The 15,853-nt window shown below is 45.9% G+C and overlaps 1 protein-coding gene across 4 annotated transcripts; it reads right to left on the bottom strand.

The window, feature by feature from the left end:
• Window positions 1-47: 47 nt before the first annotated feature.
• marf1 (meiosis regulator and mRNA stability factor 1) lies at window positions 48-15,808 on the bottom strand. Of its 4 annotated transcripts, XM_086142229.1 has the most exons (27): window positions 15,417-15,483; window positions 14,678-14,888; window positions 12,722-13,597; window positions 12,175-12,337; window positions 11,730-11,944; window positions 11,531-11,648; window positions 11,268-11,440; window positions 10,487-10,999; window positions 9,528-9,682; window positions 9,180-9,338; window positions 8,885-9,071; window positions 8,237-8,415; window positions 8,047-8,127; window positions 7,713-7,946; window positions 7,242-7,361; window positions 6,973-7,151; window positions 6,626-6,846; window positions 6,396-6,538; window positions 6,127-6,260; window positions 5,736-5,938; window positions 5,351-5,578; window positions 5,027-5,263; window positions 4,680-4,919; window positions 4,473-4,533; window positions 4,292-4,396; window positions 3,886-4,053; window positions 48-2,855 (listed from the first exon to the last, which is right to left on the bottom strand). In XM_086142229.1, exons 2-27 carry the CDS (start codon window positions 14,831-14,833, stop codon window positions 2,683-2,685), a joined length of 5,421 nt encoding a protein of 1,806 aa, XP_085998355.1. In that variant the 5' UTR covers window positions 14,834-14,888; window positions 15,417-15,483; the 3' UTR covers window positions 48-2,682. The 4 variants fall into 4 exon arrangements, with proteins under 4 accessions (XP_085998355.1, XP_085998353.1, XP_085998352.1 ...); XM_086142227.1 differs by lacking the exon at window positions 15,417-15,483 and adding an exon at window positions 15,693-15,808 and having other exon boundaries at window positions 11,531-11,944; XM_086142226.1 differs by having other exon boundaries at window positions 11,531-11,944.
• Between the last annotated feature and the right edge of the window lie 45 nt (window positions 15,809-15,853).

The following is a 15,853-nucleotide window of genomic DNA, read 5'->3' as shown; positions in this document are numbered from 1 at the left end:
TATGTTCACGATCCAAAAAAAAAAAAAAAAAGAAAGACAAGCTCGAATTGATGCTTGTGAAATTTATTAAACAGAAATCATTTGGTCCCTTCAACAATGTTAGATTGTTACATCTGGCAAGGAGAGAGTTTAGAATCAGCTGACTGATGGGAGTGGGAGGACTGAGGGTTTGAAGACACTGCAGATGTGAAGAAAAGATGTTTGGACTATTTCGGGACCTCCGTGATGCAGCGCGCGGTTGGGGGGAAAACAAGATACGGGCCGAGTGGTAACTAATGGCAAATGTATTTCATGAACCAAAACTATGCAGAAGTGCATATTCTCACTGGTAGCGACGATAGCTCCTCGCTGATGGATGTCAAAACAAAGAGTGTTTAAGAGGGAGGCGGGGGCTAAATGTATTCATCCTGAGTTTAATGTCACTGTGAGAGCTCGAGTTTACTCAAACTGACTAAATGCATTCATACAAAAGTCTAAAAAAATAGGCGTTTCTGGCGAGCGTTTAAGCAACTCCAATTATTTTCCAAAATTCAAATTCTTACCATCATCGTCAATTCCAAAACAGCTCATTCCTTGATCATAAAGGTTTTTTTTTTTTCCCCCCCAGATGGTTGATAAAACACTGCAGGAGAGAACGGAGTGAGAACAGACGTAATTAAAAACCGACTGGCATGGTTCGGTCCGAGGTGGAGTTTTCTGGGCTTTTTTTTTTTTTAAAAACTCAAAAGTCAGATGCGCTCGTGGATCACCTGACACAACAGGAGTAACTCTGAAAACCAGACAGAAACTGATGAAATGGGCATTTGCCCATTGTTCGATCCCTTGAACGGCGGGTGTGTGTGTGTGTGGGGGGGGGTTACAAAAAAAAAAAAAAAAAACGGCGACCCTCTTGACGTGGTGGTGCCTGAAGCTGACAACCTAATTTGGTGGCAACTGATCAGCCAGCGGCCCTAAAAAAAAAAAAAAAAAAAAAAAAAAAAAAAAAACAGAAAAATGGAGAAAATGAATATCACTAAGTTTGAAATTGGAAAAAAAAAAAAAAAAAAAGAAAATTCAAGATGTGAAGGCTGGAGAGGTGAGGAGGCGTTTCCCACAGCGCCACGGCAAATACAAGCCATTGTAAAAGCCAGGCTGATTCCAGAGAGCCTCAGAGGGTTCTCTAAGTGGAGGAAACCGAAAAAAAACAAACAAAAAAAAAAAAAAAAAACGACATATCCATTCTGGAGGCTTCGCAAAGCCCTGAGCTGCTCCACAACTGTCCACCGCCTCCCTTCCCTTCCCCAATGAACCCGCACACCTTGTCAGCTCGGGAGTCCTCGCTGCTCCCCGGGAAACACCGAGACTGACGGGCGGACACCACGGGCGGCACCGGCCAGCAACAAGGTTAACTCGAAAACCTTGAAAACTTCAGCCATGACCACGAGAGAGAAAAAAGAAAAAGAAAAAAAAAGGAAAAAAAAAAAGGGCCGCCACCTTCCAGATCTTCTAAACACAATGAAAAGAAAAAAAAAATATTGATCTTCCAAGAATGTTTTGCTGTCGTCTATGCCCGTCTGCTCCTCTGGGGCTTCGTCATGCATAAACTCATTTATGCACACCGTGCATATTTCACGCCACCCACTCCAGTGTAAACCACGCAGGGAAGACAAGGCTAAAAGTAAAGGACGCAAACACACCAGGTGCTGGCTGAAAGGTTGTTGAGATGCGCGCGCACATACACACACCAGCCATGATGGTATAGAGCCACTTACAAATTCATCTTACTGGCCCTGGAGAGATGGGCCAAAAAAAACAAAAAAAGATTTAAATGAAGTCATGATACAAAGAGTCTGAGATCAGACATAGCTTTTCAGCGGCCGCCGACTCTCTGAACGCGGTCTCTCGTCAATCTCATTATTCAACGTCGGCATCAAATACAAAAACAATCGGGCGAAACTCCACCTTGGACCGACGACCGTGCATCTGAACGACAGAAATCGGAGACGATGGCCTAAAATGTCTTTACGACGGAGCCAAAAGCGGACCTCAAAGAGAAGCTAACTCTTAAACAGAAGGCAGCAGGTACGTAAGAGGAGACTGAAACGATCCGACGCACCTGCAATGCGACCTCTCAAATCTGAAATTAGTTCAAAAAACATGAATGAATTTCAAATTTAAAAAAAAAATCTGTCCGTGGAGATTTAAGTTCATTTAGAGCTTTATAAATACGATCTCTAAAAAACCATGCATCATTGGCCAAGTTTATCAACTGAGAACGTGAGCAACTATTTTTCTGAATATGAAAAAAAAAAAATCTTAGCATTTCATCTCAAAAAAGTTGAACACTCTAGACAGTGACAAACAACTCGCTCTGTATTTTCCGCCTGAGAGTCTGAAAATATGGTTTCCAACTCAAGATGGGCACGGGGGGGGGGGGGGGAGTTACCACTGCCCTCTGCTTCTAGTCAAATCTAACTTTCAGTGGAGGAGTTTCTGAGAAATTAGAAAACTGCAGAAAATCTGCATGAGGTAAATCACAGTATTGTGAAGAGGGACGACGGTGGGAAAGGGGGGGGGTAGCCATGGAGATGTTGTCAGGATGTAAAGAGGAAGTTTTCTGAACAGAGTAAAGCCACTCAGAGTTGCACTCTGACTGAATTTTTTTTTTTTTTCAAATGGCATCGGATGAGTGTGCGTTGTGGATCAGGGGCCTGCTGGGAACGAGAAGTTAGCGGCGAGCTTGATTCTACTGCGAGAGGGTCTTCTGCTGGGGCTGTCCATGGACGCGGCTGCTTGGATGGGCGGCACGGCTCCCACACCGGGTTGCTCAGGTGGCTCAGAGACGACAGCTGCTGCTACCTCATGCTTAGGACTCTCTGTGGGGTAAGGGAAGGAAAAAAAAAAAAAAAATATGCAGGCAGACTGAGCTAACACCTCGTGAAAGTCAGGAGAGGTGCAATCTTAGGTGTGATGCGCTAATTGAATATATTTCTGGTACTTTCTTACATTCGCAACAAAAGGTGATAGCGCCTTTCTATCCAAAGTAGGAAGGCATTGCCTAGGGGTCGGGAAACTTTACCACTGAAAGAGCCATCTGGACCCGTTTCCCCACAGTAAAAACAATTGGGATCCACACAACCTTTTTGAAATTTAAAATGAATTAACACAGAGTATAACATTTTTTTTTGCCTTTATACTATGAATAAACACTCCAAAAAATTATGAGGGGGTAAAAAAAAAAAAAAGGACAAATTATCCACCGGCAGTAAATCCGAAATGCCGCCCTCTCTCTGTATGCGGTCATCCTTTTACTGGCGTGTGCAGTTGCTTAAGAGCGACAAAAATATTTTAACGTTTTACCTAGATGTTACAAGATTGCCATAATCTTCTAAATTACATTTTAAAAATGAACAAGCTAAATGAATACATTTTTAATTAAATACTCAGGGAACTGCATCGGAAGGATCAAGGAGCCGCGGGTTGCTGACCCCTGGTGTGGACCATGGGCGCCCACACTTTTTTGGCTTGTGAGCTACTCCTTAAAATGATCTACCAGCAATAAAAATGATACTTCATATTTAAACTATGCATTGTTTCCCTTGCCAAACAGCATGACATAATACAATTCTGTACATTTTTGGTCTTACTCCGATGACTTAGCCCACCCTCAAACACACTTCCAAATGTCCATCAGTCATGGCAGAATGGTATTTGAATCGAGATCTCTGATTGGCTGTACTGTATGTCAATCAAGTGAGTCAATGTCGCAATGGGGATGAATGATAGGCAACTATTTTTAATGGCATGAGATCTACCCACACTACAAATAGTGCATTCTGTGGCTCGCAGTGGAGTCGTTCTTTTTTTTTAACCCTGGTGCGCTGCGCGTACTTGAAACATGCTGACCTGCGGCTGGTGGCGTTTTCTCCTCGAAGTGGATCAGATCGGCCTGCTGGAGGAGGACAGGGTCGGGGTGCAGCTGAGGCGAAGGGAGGCAGGATGGCACGGGGCCGCACAGAAGGTCAACGGGGGAACTCAGACACAGCAGCTCAGACTCTGCTGCCTCAAAGGCACCTGCGGGGGGCGAGGAGGGTGAAACCAGATATTTAAATAACAGACAAAAACAAATTTTCATTAGTTTGGGGGAAAAAAACAAAGGAGCGGTTGAAGTAAGGGACTGCAAACTTTAATTGATCCGTGCATCATTTCATTGAGCGTATAGTTGTCGGGACTGTCTAAACGCTGGAGCGGTTGTGTCTCGAGACCCGATGCAGAATTTAAAACATCCATTCGTACTTGACAGCGGTCTTACTTGGACTCTGGGCTCCAGAATTTTCTGTGCTGATAGGGCTGTCTCGTGGACTCTCCAGGTTGCCTCCAGACTGGGGGCTGTTGGGGATGGAGGAGCTTGCCCTCGCTAAAAAACACACAAGCAAACACACTTATTTCATGGGAGTAAGAAGTTCGGCGAGAGGGATTGCCCTCAACTTTACCTTTCATATCGTTCTTCAAAACGATAATCTTCTTGTGACCGTGTCCTTTGATCCAGACCACCTTGTTTCAAAACATGATGGGGAAAACAAAACAGAAATGTAGATGAATATTTTTTTTCCCCACTGTAAGACTTCGAAATACTGAGAAGCATTAGCGTGCCGGCTGAAATCCTTCCTGCGAAAATGAAAAGAGAAATGAATTCCCACCTGCGGGATGGCGCTGAGCAGCTCATCGGTGCTGGTGTATCCATAGAACCGTGGCTCAAGGCTGCAGCCCATGAACTTGCTGTAAGCTCCGTGGAACTCGGACAGGAAGATCTGGTTGTAGTGGTAGGTGTGGAGCAGCGCACGGACGTTGCGGGCAAACTGGTAGAGCCTGGTCAGCCTCACGCACTCCTCGCCCTGGCTGCCGGCCACAACCCCTTCATCGCGGTCGTCGTGGTAAATCTGAAAGGGGAGATCCAGCGTGCGGAATTAGGAAGGCGACATGGGGCAAGTATCTTAACACGAAAGCAAAGCGTGCAGGAGCGAGTCGATGACAAAACTCCCCTGACCTCCACCAGGTAAGGCAGGCTCTTGAGTAACTCGCTGAGCGAGAGGAACCCATATTCGCATGGGTTGAGCGGAGCTCCGTGGGCAGCCTGGTAATGCCGGCTCAGCTCCTCCATCTTGACTCCCTCGGTCGACTCCCGGTCCTGCGACATGAGCAGTGCCAGGAGCTGAGATGTCAGCGAACGGAGAGACTTCCTATTGATCAACTGCACCACTCGACCCTCTGGACTGTCCACCACCTGGGGAAGAGAGGTGGCGCGTTGTTGAGATTGTGCGCAGATGGCAAGCAGCGGGATTCAAATTTTCCGTCGCCGATGTTCTTTTACCTTGACAACGTGGCAGAGCTTGCCGAGCAGAGCAGGCAGGGAGCTGGCGTCATAATCCTGCAAGCGGAGACCGTAACCGAACGTCCGGCTATACTCTGTGAGGAGCTGGTTGACGGGAAGGCTGGAGTTCTTCTGAGCCCGAAGCAGCTTGACCAACTGAGCAGCCAGAGCCTTGATCCGTTCCACCTCCGTCAGAGTCAGCACTTTTTCCTCTCCGCACTCCAACACCTGGCCGGGTCGGACATTGAAGTCAAATCGGTCCTGAACAGCCGCGCAGGAGTAAACGTGGACTCCAGGACCTCGTTCCAACCAAAATAAAAAAAATAAAAAAAAACAAGCTTGCCATCCCGCCCACTTGTTTAGGTGTAAACCCAATTCTTCTCACCTTCAGGACCTCAGGAATGGCCTCAAAGAGCTCTAAGAGTTTGGTAAACCCGTAGTAGCTCAGTTTGCACTGACGGCCGAAGTGGTGGTGGTATGTGGGGATGAACTTGCTGAAGGGCATACGGCAGTGAGGCTGGTGACGGAGCAGATCCACCACGTCTTTCGCAAACTGCTTGGTGCGCTCCATTTCCTCCACGGTGCGCTCTGTGGGACAAGCGTTAGCTGGAATCTAAGCATGACCTCCAAATCGAAAGAACATTCACCCACTGAGCCAGAAAACACAGGTGAAATTAGCAATGCTATCAGCAACTAGCGTTATTTGTTGTGAGGTTTCCCTGAACCTGAAAGATTGGGGGTTTAAGAAAAAAAAAAAAAAAGCTTTTGTAGCACACCTCTCTTGGGAACAGAGATGACGGCATCCATCTCCTGATGTGTGATGGTGATTGTCGTGTCGGGGATCTCGGTCAGCAGATCCATCAGGTCACACACCCCATAGTCCATTACTTTCCAATCTTTCGAGAAACACCTAAAACACAAGGTGGAACACATCGCACCCGGTGTCATTCTGCGATATCAGCATCTATCTGAACAACCCTTGTGAAGGCTGAAGAGGGGGAAAAAAAAAAAAAAAAAAATTGAAGGCTTTCTTCAGTTGACTGACCAGTGATACGCCTGTGTGAAGTCCTTGATGGCCACCTGTTTGCTGGCTTGAAATTTCAGAAGTTTTAACAAGTCTTGAGTGAAGCGTTTCACTTGTGCACGATGGGTCAGGGTCAGCAAGCGTTTGGTGCCCATGCCCAAGATCTGTGGGTAAAGGTTAAAAAAAAAACAACAAACCTCTAATAATGCACAATAACATGAATGAATCTGTGCAGTGGTCTTGATAGGGACCTGTAGGACATGTGGCACAGCCTCCAGGAGCTCCAGCAGCTTTGTGTAGCCGTAGTCTGAGACGCGGCACTGTTTTGCAAAGTGATGGTGGTACAACGGTATGAATTTGCTGATGGGTATGATACAGGAGGGCTGACTCCTCAACAGGTCGATAATCTCGCGGCTGAACTGAATGAGCTGCGGGTTGCCCACGGGACTTCTGCATCGCTGGATCCAGGGCTCTGCGGGAAAACAGTGTGGCGGTAAGAGAACTGCTTTGTAGAACATGGCGCGTTGATGGACAATATTATCTTATTGTTCTCCGCTTTCAAACAACACCACTTGCAGATTTATGAGTTTTTCCCCACCAGAGTTTGGCGCTGGCGGTTTGTTGTGGATCCACTTGATGACCTTGAAGCCATTCTGAGCCGTCACTATGGAGACGCTGGGGACACATGTGATGAGATGCTCCAAAGGCACACCACCCTCCAATGTCTCATTGCCCAGCTGCAGTGGCCTGAACTGGGCTTTGTAACAGTCTGGAAAACTGACAGAAAAGGGGAAAAACCTGACTATGGTTAGATGTTTCATAATGAGAGAGGAAGATATATATATTTTTTGGGGGCAAATATGTTACCTGAGCAGAGGAAGGGTTCCCTCATGGGACTGTAACAGACTGTGAACCTCTGAGGCCAAAGTGCTCAGAGACATCACAACAAACGGAATTTTATAGGAGTCGGGGTCAAAGTCAGCTTCGCTGTAAAGAAAATTCAGCAATTAGATCAGTTAGCGACATCTGAATACTGTGCTCCTGAGAATAATTAATATGGCCTCAGGGATATTGACAAGTGTTTTGGTTTGAGAGAGTCAAAACCGACAATCTAAAATGAGGCAACGTGTTATGGTTTGAAAAAAAAAAAAAAAATACCAGAGGTAAAACAGAAATGAGTTCACTAAGGAAATCTGTCATTATGTTCCTGTTAGAAGGCAAGTGACAATCACTGACATTTTTAGTGCAAGTAACCAAGGATATTCAGTATTTTATTCACTTATGTACATTTGAAAAAACAAACAAAAAAAAAAAAAACTGTATACACTACCACCTTACCTAAAGTCGCATTGCGCATAGTGTTGTCTGCAGACCGGCTCATGGTACTCCAGCTCTTCAAACACCACAGGGCTGCCGCTGGCTGAGGAGGAGGCCTCCTGAGAGGATCCAAGCGAACCATGACGGATTTGGCTGCTGGGTAAAAGGCAAACAAGCCTCGAACCTCCCTGTTCTCGGATTGCCACGACTTCCGGCAGCCTGTAGAGGTCACCTACAACAAGCTTGCGGGAATACCTGGTGGCAGAAAGAGTGAATAGTTTGGGATCCATTCAAAACGCTGTCGCTTCAGTCAAACCCCAAACTATCTGTGGACCTTTTTACTACAATTACTTACCTTTTCTCATAGATCTCAGTAAACTTGAATAGAGGAAGGCAATTGGCAGGAGCCTCTTGCAGAATGCTGATTATCTCTGAGCTGCAGGATGGACAGAAAATGGAAATCAACTCCCATACCCCCTTCAAAAATGAAAACCTTTATGAGCAGCACGTCGTGAGCGAGTGACTCGTGAAAGCAACCCCCATACCTGAGCATGGCGAATGATTTGTTGCTGCTACCGGTCAGCAGGGACACCTGAATGCGTTTGCCTCCGATCTTATAACGGTGCAGCCCGCTGACAGCGCTAATGGCCTGCTGGAGGAACGTCATCTGAACCGTGGCCTTCAGCTGATAGTCGGTGTGAGGGCTTAGCTCCACAACTTTCACCTAAATGAAAAATGTATAATGGATTTAAGCAGGGGGCTGAGATTAAGTATTTTAGTTTTTTCTCTTTAAGCTACAGATGCAGAGTTACTGCAGCTTCACTCGGATTTAGATATGCAAAAACGTCATTGTGTACTGTTTTTAGTTTAGTTAGTCAAATAAATTATACATGTATAAATAAATAAAACGAAAAAGGACATGGGGGGGGCAGCATGGTTGATTTTAGTTCACACTCATTTAAACTCTGACAAGAGGATACAAGCTAATTATAATCTGATCAATTCTTGAACCTAATCTATCGTACCACAGGGGTTATACATGGAAACCACAGCTGACAACTGAAAGGAAGAACTAGTTGGCAGGATTCTTTTGAGGGTCATCATGTACTTTTTGACAAAATGTGTCTGAAACGCCAATTTGAAGGGGAAACATCAAAATTAGGCAAGGCTTTATTGCTTCAGGAAGAACGTACCCCCCCGTATCTTGAGAAGGTGTCAAGCAGCGTCTGCTGCAGATCCTTTCGAGACATTCTGTAGTCCAGGTTGGCCACCTGGATTTCGGCCCCCTCGGAGAAAGGTTCGGGAGAACCTTCAGGACAGGGGCTCCGGGGGGCGATGAGCAGGGGCGAAGAGCGGCTGGACAAGCAGGGGGACACGCTCCTTTTGTGCGAGAAGGAAACCCATGTAAAATCAAATGTCCACAGTGGGGTAAATAAGCAGGTAGACACCTGCTCTTGGCCTTCAGAGCAAAAATTACGAACGTGTCACCTTGAGGACCACGAGCCCTGCGACAGAACGAGTGGACTGAAGCTCCGGTGGATGTTCAGCTTGCTGAAGGCTGACGGTGTACTGATGTGAAACTCCACCGAACTCCTATCGCCTCCTACTGGGGTATCAGTCGCACTGCGGGGATTGGATCGGTCTTGCCTGGGTTACCGGAACAGGTGATTTGCTAAGTATCAAATTCATTACGTAAAGTGGCTCACATTCTATCTATTGCACATATTGCTCACATTGGTGGCAATTTTTGATACCGGAGAAAAACATAAGCTTTGAGTTCACACAGAGAATATTCAAATTTACGATAAAGTACAGTTGGAATACTTCAATATGTACCTCCTCCTGTACATGGATTCTCCAGGGAGGCCAGACTTGGACGGCGGCTCAAGGGCTGCGGATTCACCGTTACTCAGTGGGGAGGAGGAGGCAGGACGTCCCTTCTCCAGATGGTGGAGGACCATCTTGTTTTTACTCTCCACACTACCCAACTCCTGGATGAAAACAAGAGGATGTGTGTGTTGTGCAAACCAAAATGAGCTCCACGAGTAGTCAATTAACTGACTGATTTTTTTTGACAGCTGAGATAGTTTGTTTAAATCAGTTACACAAAATGTGACTTAATTTAAACAAACATTGCTAAGTTGCGGCTGGGTCTAAATGAAGACAGCTACAGCCCTTCATGCACTATAGGATGTCTCTTGAGCTGTCAAACTGGTTTAGTATATTATTAGAGGTTGCAAAGCGGTTCCTTTTTTTTTTTATATTAAATGCTGAAACCTAACTATCCCCTTAGGCGACTTCATAAATTGTGGGTGATACTAAACTTCATTCCCCTCTCTTCCAATATAGTTTGTTTATCAACAATCAAGGCAGAGGAGGAATAAGGCCTTCGGCCACCAGGAGGCAGGATTTTTCATAGTACATAATGCATTGATCAAATGCTGCCAGAATAAGGACAGGAGGAATGGACACACACACGGTTTGATAAGCTTGAAGAAACCGGGCCATATGAGCTTTTTTTTTTTTGAAACGGAAAGGACAAGAGCAGCATGGTAAAAACAAACGGTCATGCAAGCAAAATTGGGTCTCACACAAAGCACATCTGTTAATACATGCAACATGTTAGCATGGGCAGACAAACTAAGCTTAGCGAGCAGCTACAAGCGGTTATTTCAGGCAGCAGGCAGAAGGATGCAGGGGGGGGGGAGGATGCTACTGTGATTCATGAAGTAGCTGAGACAAGGACAAAGGGCAATGGAGGTTAACAGGAAGCAGGCACTGACGAGTCTGCTGACCTGACGGGGCTTTGCTGGAGCGCCACCGGGAGGCCCACTGCATCCCCTCTTGGGGCTGTAGGGCCTTTCAGGCACTGGGCCAGGGGTGTAGCACGGGCGCATGGCTCGCCGTGCCCTTCTGGGTGACCTCGACTTCTCCGGGGGCAGATAAAAGGAGGATAAGGATAGGGGGGCAAAGGCTGTATCCTGGGTTAGATAAGGCTGGGGCAGACTCTGAAGCAGAGGCAAGTGACAGGGCTGAGACTGAGACTCCGAACTCGCATCATCTCTGGGCCGCGGGGAGAAGGACAGGCTGATTCGGTGACCAAACACGTCTTCGTTTTCCATTCGCTTGCGGGCACGCGCGGCTGCCTCGGAGCTGCCGAAGCGGAGGACGGCGGTGCCTTGCGACATGCCCAGTACCTTGCCACCACAGTTGTCTGACAGGCGGCGGAGCCGGAGCTTCACAGCATTCCGGAGGCTCTTGTCACAGTTGACAGGTAGGTTGTGCACATAGAGGAGGTTGAAACTGGGCTGAGGGAGGGGAGGAAGAGACAGCGAGCCTGTCTGGGTTTGTATTTTACACTGACAAATGAAAGCAGTAGGGTTCTTTTAGTTCAAAGAGAACAGGGAGTGTCTGTAGAGTGACTTGGATCATAATAAATAAAAGTTTTTTTTTTATATATATATATATATATATATATGATGCTCCTTTATAGGTCAGCCTCCCACTTACCTTATCTCAAAACACGCAAGCATACCATGATTGAACAGCTACTAAGAAGACATTTATCATGCCTACCTGTGCTTTCACAAGCACACGCAGCGGCAGATCAGCTGTGATGTCTTGGAAAGCCACGTGGAGGTTGGCGTGCTGCAGCAGGGCCTGAGAGGTATGGTTACCATGCACCAGGATCACTTGGAAACCATGGCGATGACGCAGGTCGCTCAGCTCGCTCGCAAAGTTGACATCAGCTGTTGATGTGACAGGCGAAACTTGGAACAAAAGGCCTGGTGGTAAGGTGGCCCTAAGAAGTCGTGGCTTGTGTCTAAGGGTGCGCTCACATGAAACGAGAACAACAGTAGCAGGTGCAGCGTGGGTCTCAGCGAAGCGTCGTAAACTCTGTCGAAGCTTATCATCGGCAGCATTCTTGGCTGTGGCGTTGATATGTGCGACAGTGACCTGGTGAGGAACACGTGGGTTAATAGCTTTTTGCCGCCAATTCATAAACGCTTGCAAACTTCTTGTTAAGCATGACATCACCTGGCAGTTGTTAAGCTCCTGGATAACAGCTTTACTCTCCTTGCTGATGTCACAGACACAAATGAACTCTGCCTCGCGGTGGCCCTGGAAAAAACGACTGCGAATGCGTTCGACGACAGCTCCAGCCGAGCGTCCGCTGGGCACGCTGCAGTTCTCGATGTCCCAAAAGACCCCGACTGGAGGGAGGTTCTCGGCACCATTGTTCTCGGGGGAACCTGAGAACGTAACGCCGCAAACAAAGAATTATTCTTACAGACTCACTTGATTTCACATATTCAGAATAACTGTTTTAATTAATAGACCAAATGGGCATTGAACATTTTCACTGATGTAATTACACAAACACTTTGCTGAAAGATTCTGGAGAAGTTCATGTGAAAGAACATTTTCCTTGGAGTGATATCAAATATCTTGCGTCAATGTATGAATTCAGAGTTCCACTAACCAAATTTCTGGCCGGTCTTGCCGAGGCTGCTGACTTGCATGAGTACCATGTTATCAGAGGAGGTACCACATCCATTGCAAATGGGGATAGAGACAGGAGCTGTCTGGGGAACGGGAACATTGGGCCACACCTTGTCTGACTCTGACGTCACACCATTCACGGGCTGCAAACAGGCGCAAATGTGCCAGATTCATATAGCTTTTTATAATTGACACACGCGCGCACTCACTTTGTGAAATCAGGGTTCATACAGTCTCGGGGTTAAATTCAACCCTATTAAAGGCGACTAAATGCATACAGAATAACATTGAGAGTAACTTTCATGTTTAGAAGGATAATGTCATTATCAGATCTTTTTGGGTTACATGTCTTCAAGATAAACCAAAGGCACTGTTTTCAAGTTCAAGTACTAGTTATAGACTCTCTTGTAAAAGAAGCAAATACGTGTTGTCGGAAGCTTTTGTATGAACCCAGATTGATGTTCTGGATAAAATACAATCAAGAAAAAAAAAAAAAAAAAAAAGTGCACAATGAGAATTTTACCAACCTGCAACAAGCACTCCTGGCAGTAGTGAGCCCCCTTCACACACACCGCGTGTTCTACATTTAGGTGCATAGGATTAGAGCAGAAGTGTGCCGAGGTGGTTATGGTGGTGGTAGCGGTCGAATTATCGGAGACCATGGCTCTCTGGGGTCTTCTGGCTGAGGAGCTGCAGTCCACGCCACAGGCATAGTAGCCAGAAGAGGCCAGGTAAGAGCCGTGCAAGGGGTCGGGAAGAGATGAAACAGAAGGCAGCGAGGAGGCCAAAGTGGAAGGAGATGGGATTTGTTGACTGCATGAAAGAGGTACGGGAGGATAGGTGCGGGGAAGTCCTGAGCAACATGGGAGGTAGGGGTGCGATGAGACGGGCTGAGAGGTAGCGACCGAGGGGAGCAGCTGAGGTTTGTATCCACAATTTAGCAAAGGATCAAAAGCTTCACTTCCAAATCCACAGCTCAGGCTGTGTTTGTACTGATGAACAGTCGAGGTCGCGGAGCACGCCGCAGACCTACTAATACTACCGGTGCTACAAATGGGTGCTTCCGCAGGGCGAGGGGGCGCGTAGAGCGAGACACCACCGGGTATGCTGCTGTCACTGCAAACACCACCATCACCCACTAACCCATAGCCCTCTGCGTGGCAATATTCACAGTGAGTGCAAGCGCTTACTTTGGGGCTAGCCCCCTGTTGCTGCTGGGGAGTCGGCGGTTGATGGGACTCTTGGGTAAGCTGGGGAGGAAGTAAACAAGGAGGAGGCAAAGGGCAAGGGGTGAGAGAGAAGGGCTGGGATGACTGGGAGGAAGAAGTATGATGTGGAGGAGTAGGAGGAGGAGGGACATCCTTCAATTCAAGCACAGCCTTTCTGCTGTCCATGTAATTGTTCTGGAACGAAAGACAAATCGGAAGAGGATTGCACATTTTGATGGAATACAGTGACAGATTTAGGTTTGTTGTGATGGAAACTTCGGAAATCATAAAACGGGTAATCATTATCCACTCTCAAAACTGGATTTAAAAAAAAAAAAAGAAAAAAAGTTCTGTCCTTTTTCTAATCATCACCTCGAAACCGAGCCAATAGTAATAGATGTCCTTAAACCAAAGATCAGCTGACCCATGATTAGCAACAACGAAGTCCCTAAACAAGGCATTGTCATCATAGCTCCAAATTTTCGTTCATAAAAATGGCAACACAGAAGGCCAGGCAGCGACACCCCTAGAACATTCAGTTGCAAGCAGCGACACTCAGGAAAAATGACATGAGATGGAAAACAAGGAGTAGATTTTAGGCAAATACCAATATATATATATAATCCTATAAAAGATAATGGTGATATAATTTTCCAACACTAGCTTTAGAATGTTACATGACTGATCTTTCCAGAATTGCAAGTCAAGACAAGAGTCTTTCGAAAAAATGGACTGTACGCAACACCCGTCTACACTCCCGCACAGTGTAGGTGATAACGTCAATATCAGTCAACAACAATTTGTCCTTAGGAAATTTGAATAACAAAACAGTTACATGAATCCAAACATTGACACACACAAGATGATTAGGTCTTGGAACAAGCGGAGCGATAGAGCTCCAGTTTTAAACACAAGATTTTGACCTGAGCCATCTCTATCAAGAGGGTTCGTCTTTTCATTTAACTGTTTCTGTGCTGAATGACGACACAGGAGGTCACGCAATTCCCTTTTCGTTTGAGAGGCTGGCCTACAATCATGATTGGAGACGTTCCCGGCGCTATTTTACAAACTGATCAGAGGTGACTGCCAATTGTATGTTGAGAAGTTCGACTTTTTTTTTTTGAAGAAATATACAACAGTTTCACCAATTCCAGTCCTTTAACTAGGGTGAAGGAGAGACTGTTTAAAGGTTGCATTATTTTTTTTGCAAAAACCCTCATCGGTCACATTCTGTTAATCAGCAAATACCTGAACATAATTACAGTTAATACTTACTTCTTTTTCTGTGTGAGAAGGGAAAGCTGTCTCATCGGTCGAGAAGCAGTCTTTTAGTTTCCATGGTAAAGTGGATGATTCGCTTTTGGGATGACTGAGCCATGAGAAGGATTGGGAGCCGCATTTTGTTCTCTCATTTCCCAGTTCTTCCATCATACGACCTGGAACGGTATTTCACCATACTGTGATCTCTGTCCTCTCTCATACTTCCCTGGAAGAGAAAACGAAACCGATTACACTGGTTTCATGGCACACAGTGAAGAAAACGAACAAACAAACAAAACACATTCACAGGATGCGACTACGTGTTCTAGTAGCACAACTATGTTTTACACGTCGCGGTAGCTTACAAATAACGATAGCATGTCTGGTACACAGAAAAAAAGACAACAAAGAAAGCTAACGCCTGCGAGGAGTTAAAACGTGAGAAACAACTTTACAGTAACCGACGATTAACGATAGACAGCTAAACGCCCAGGCGAGCTATAATGGCATGTTGGGCTGAACAAACTTGCCATTATAACGGTCACTAAGTGGTGGAGCTAAGCTAACTAACCTTTCTGAAACAACAGAAATCCACGTTAACTGCTTGGCTGGAGCTAGCATCACATGCTAACGAAGGTTTGTTTACGGAGTCAGCACGAAACAACTACTTTATGGACGCGCTCCGTTACGTTTAAAGTAAATTCGGCGTTATCTTAGTAATGCCAATCTATACCTTTAAAAAATATTAAGATACCTGAGCCGGTCTTGTCTTTCACATTTTCAAAATAGGACCATCCCCCCCTATTCATTTCCCCGGAAACCCGCACCTTTTTGTAATCCTGACTGCCAGAAAGCAGTCGCAGCTGTCGCAAATAAAAATCAAACGTTGTGACGATAATTACTCGATTTTACATCTGTTTAACCGAACTCTGTTAGTTCTCCATTTCACTACAACTAGAATCAAAAGAACCGTATTTACAGCAATAAACGGGATACATTTTTACAACTAGCAGCAACATTTGGATATTACCTTACATTTGGAAGGAACACTTCCCACAGCTAGAATACATGTGTAATTTTTTAACTGACTGATTGTGTTTCATTTGATTTTAAACCCACTGCCGTCCACCCCAGCCACTCCACGGACGTATCCACGCAGAAACAAGTGAGTGATGGATGTTTATAAAACAA

The sequence above is a fragment of the Fistularia commersonii genome, chromosome 35, assembly GCF_037954325.1.
Source record: "Fistularia commersonii isolate RoL2024-O1a breed Wild chromosome 35, RoL_Fcom_v1.0, whole genome shotgun sequence".
Lineage (NCBI taxonomy): Eukaryota > Metazoa > Chordata > Actinopteri > Syngnathiformes > Fistulariidae > Fistularia > Fistularia commersonii.
Note: the sequence above shows the minus strand (reverse complement) of the source record. Positions and strands in the feature narration are given on the sequence as shown.